The sequence below is a fragment of the Asparagus officinalis genome, chromosome 8 (genome assembly GCF_001876935.1).
Source record: "Asparagus officinalis chromosome 8, Aspof.V1, whole genome shotgun sequence".
In the NCBI taxonomy this organism is placed as follows: domain Eukaryota; kingdom Viridiplantae; phylum Streptophyta; class Magnoliopsida; order Asparagales; family Asparagaceae; genus Asparagus; species Asparagus officinalis.
This window is the reverse complement of record NC_033801.1, coordinates 39,280,418-39,284,861: the sequence shown is the minus strand read 5'-3', so window position 1 is coordinate 39,284,861 and position 4,444 is coordinate 39,280,418. Positions and strand designations below refer to the sequence as shown.

At 34.4% G+C, this 4,444-nt stretch overlaps 1 protein-coding gene across 1 annotated transcript in view; it reads left to right on the top strand.

Annotated features, from left to right (window-relative positions):
* The window catches only part of LOC109821158, an 8,099-nt gene continuing 5,152 nt past the window's right edge, over positions 1,498-4,444 (top strand). The window contains exon 1 of the mRNA XM_020387348.1: positions 1,498-1,665. Coding sequence (XP_020242937.1) covers positions 1,498-1,665 — 168 coding nt within the window. The remainder of the gene's footprint in view (positions 1,666-4,444) is intronic.

Below are 4,444 nucleotides of genomic sequence, written 5' to 3'. Positions count from 1 at the left end.
GCTAAACTCTTTTGACTCGTCGAGTCTTTTATCATGGCTAGTTATTGGAGTAGTACTCTTGTTCTTTGGAGATTGAAGGTTGATGTAGTATTGGATGAAACCATGAAAAAATGGCGTAATAATAAATATTTTGGACATTATTATTATTTTTTGTATTCTCTCATACCGATTCATGAAGGACAAGATGTTTGCATGTGTATTTATAATTGCTAATAAAGAGATCAAACTTCTGAGGGGGTCGTGAAATTTACCCTAACTTTTTCCTCAATATAAACCATAATGTCCGCATTTGATTTAATTATTAAGGAGTTAAGAGAGAGCATAAAATTTTTTAAAACACCAATTTCAAATCCAAATTCATGTATAATAAAGTGCATCCAAACATCAGATTTTAAATCTGTGATTTCAAATCCTTGCATTTAGTGATGACATCCAAACAAAAGATTTTATCAAATCATGGATTTCAAATTCTAGATTTGAAATCCCATGATTTTAAATCAACCTTTCAAATCCAAATCCAAGTTCCCAAACGCAGCCTAGAACAATTTTCTCACATCAAAGTTCAGTGATAAAACTATTTCATTACAAGGAGGAAATTAGAGGGCTAAACCACATTCTAATATGACAAAATTTAAATTGTAGAAACCTCGAGCCCGCCCTTCACCAGATCTGCTTGGGCTTAACATCAAACTCATCCAACGGTCCCCGTTGCTCCACGCTCTCTCATCGCCGCCGCTCCCAACTACAATTACTCGTAGCCGTAGCCACTACAATTAGCCGTAGCCGTAGCCGTATCCCCCCAAGCCATGGCTTCGAACAAAAGGAAGGGGTCAGCATCCTTGATTTCTTCAAAATCAAAGTCTTCCTCTAAAGCAAGAATCCTCTTCCATCGTAAGTAAATTTTGATGAAGATTTTTTTTTTCATTTTAGGAATTGTTTAACTCTTTTACAGGTACAAAATAATGTTTAAGATATTCTTAATTTGCACTTAATGATGTCTGTATGCATACTTACTACCTACTACTTTGTACTTTTAACTTTCGTAATGTAAAATTTATGGTGATTATTATCATGTCGAGTATTTATTTTACATATAATGTTAGGGTTTATATGTGTGTTTTACGGCATGTAATATATACTTAGCTATTCTTAATTTGTCCAAGTATATTTAATTTTTAACCTTCTAAATTATAATTATCTTGTAGGGCTATGATAACACAATTAAGAATTCCATCCAATATTTGTTATTTTCGAGATTTAATTGATAAGCGTATAGTATTGAATGAAAGGCATATGAAAGCCCTTGAGATGACACATTTTCACAACTTTCTCCGGATACCCGCATCATTGAACAATGAGCAAATAGCAATTGAATGCTTGATTCAAAATTTTAATCCTAATAAATGCTCATTTTTAATTGGAAATGAAGATTGTGTATTTGGTATAGAGGATATTCACCGAATTACCGGTTTGCCAAATGAGGGAATTCCAATAAAAATGAGTGGAACAGCGGGTAATATAATCTACACCCAAATTGTAAAGAATTATAAGACACTCCAGGAGAAGAAGGATGGTAGGAGTAAAGGCAAGAAGAAAGTCGATGAGAAAAAGAAGGCAGTGATTTGGGTGAAGCGCAATAGAATGGCTGAGATGATTGTAGATATTGTTAGACCCTAGAGGGGGGGTGATTAGGGTCTTATGCTAATCTAATCCGATTAAATGCCAATTAAAACTAATTCACAAGTTATCCTAGCAAGTATGAAATACAACAAGAATATAAGCTAGGATAAGCAATATGAATAATGAAATATATCCTATATGATGAACTATATATGCAAGGATATATAAACAATAAGATATATCCTAACAAAGAGATATAGACAATGTATGAGCAAGGATATATGAACTAACACAAGGGTAAAATAAACAATCTACACAAGTGATAGGGTAATATGATGAGCAATACACAAAGGCGATATAAGATATGAAAACGAGAATAAGAACGCCAATGCAATCACAAACAAAACGATATGTTTACGAGGTTCGGTCCCCACGACCTACGTCCCCGCTCCTCACCTCGAGGAGATCTCCACTATCACAACCGGGTTTTCTACGTTCACCCGAACAACGTTTACACCTCACAATACAATCACTATGTAATCACACCTCACACACTAAGTGTTGGTCCTAGCCCGTGTCCTCCTCCTCAAGTGCTCGGTTACAACCTCTCCCTAGGCACGTCAACCGACGCCACTCCTCTTGGATTCGACCCCGTCTCTCACCACACACTTCTCTCGGTGTACAAGTGTATTACAAGTGAATCCTCACAATAAGCACAATATAAATCAAATGATTTGTTCTCTAAACAAGGTGAGAACTCAATTAAGCACAACTCTAAGTCACTAATCTCACAACCCAAAATTATACTATGAATGTAAATACAATAAGCTCAATAGGTTGTGTGTGAACAAAGAGATAATAAAATCAACTAAACTCAATATGAACACTAGCTTAATAAAAAGATAATCAAACAATATAAAATATGAAGCTAGATTGAGTTTAGAAAACTTCTCAATAGATCAAGAGTGGAAGGAGAAGAGTTGGATGCTCAAACACCAATAGATGATCTCCTCAAGCTCTTGTGGAAGTGATTCACAAAACCAAAACACTCAAATGCTTAAAAGCTTATAAACACACTTAAACCAAACATAAACCCTTGATTAAAACTCTCTTAAACTTGTTTTTAAACTCTCTTGGCTCACTTGAAAAGACATCAGCAATGGGGTATATATACCCACTAGAAATCTCAGCAAAAACCCCCAAAACAAAATGACCAAAAACCCCAGCAAACAGCTCAGAGAAAGAGCCGTTAAAAAGCAACGGCTATATTGTCGGTCGACCGAAAATTCCGTCGGTCGACCGATGGAAAAATTCGGTCGACCGATGGAAAGTTCGGTCGACCGTTATCCAGGTCGAAAACAGGAAATCAAGCAAACACTTATCCGGTCGACCGGTGCGGTCGACCGATGGAGCTTTCGATCGACCGGACCGGTCGACCGACCAACTCTCTGCTGCATGGTGACGAAAGAACAAATGAGCGGTCGACCGGATCGGTCGACCGAAAACTGATATATATAAGAACTGATTTGCTGATTTTAAAACCCTGTTTAAAAATATCAAATAAATTCAGAAAAATGTAAAACTTTGGGGAATGATTGTAGACATGATAATAAACATGCTACAACGACTGGTTTCGAAAAAGGACTTCCCAAATGAAAAATATCATCATTTTACAAAATAGTCCAAAACATGAAAACCTGAAAATTGATATTTTGATATTTTGACTTAAACAACATTTTGAAACCTTATGAAATGATTGTATAGACTTGATAAAAGATATAACATGTTGTTATGAAGTCTATAATCTAGAAATACAATATTTTCATAAATTTGCATATTCTATGCAATATATTCAAAACACTAAATATGATTTCATTAAATATAAGCTTGTTAAAGGTGAAATCATATATAGGCATATAAACATGAAACAAAATAGTATTTTCCAATTCTATTCATTTGTTTCATAGTAAAACTTGAAAACTATCAAACCAAAACATATATGTATATATATAACTATATATATACAAAAACCAAAACGTGTATGTGTGTATATGATTGAGCTTAAAGTACTAACACACATAATATAAATTCCTAAACTAAATTACCCAAGCAATGATCTTGATCTTCAATAAGCTTGACTTGGTAATCTCGCGGATGAAGCTTGAACTTGGATCTTGAACTTTGAATAGCAAGGCTTCACCGACATTCCGCCAACCTCCTTTGGATATGATCGTTGAAGCTCTATTCCATCCATCCTCCAACAACGTTGTTTGTCTACAAAACATAGGAATGCACAAACACTAGACAAACAACATTAGTAATAAATTGTTTGTTAAACATCATCAAAACAAGAAGGCCAACAATCTCCCCCTTTTTGATGATGACAAACAATTTACAAAAAGGAATATATGCATGAAGGAAATGAACATATACAAGATAATAACTCACATGCATATAAACAAACAAGATAGATATACTCACAATATTTCTCCCCCTTTGACAACATCAAAAAGGGGACAAAAGAATTAAGAGAGCGAAAGCTCCCCCTACAAATAAGCATGGGTGAGTATGAAGCAAGTATAGGGATTGCTCCCCCTATCAAAATGCCATATGGAATATATGAAATGAATATCATGGCAAACATATGTGAGCATGCATAAATAATATGCCAAAAATCACTCACATTCAAGAGATAATGAGAACATATATAAATATATCAAGATGAACATATTGTCTCATATCAAAAAAGCCAATGTATAAAATAGATTTATGAAATCAAAAGAAGAGAAACATGAGAATCATGTAAAAAGTTTTCAAATAAAAA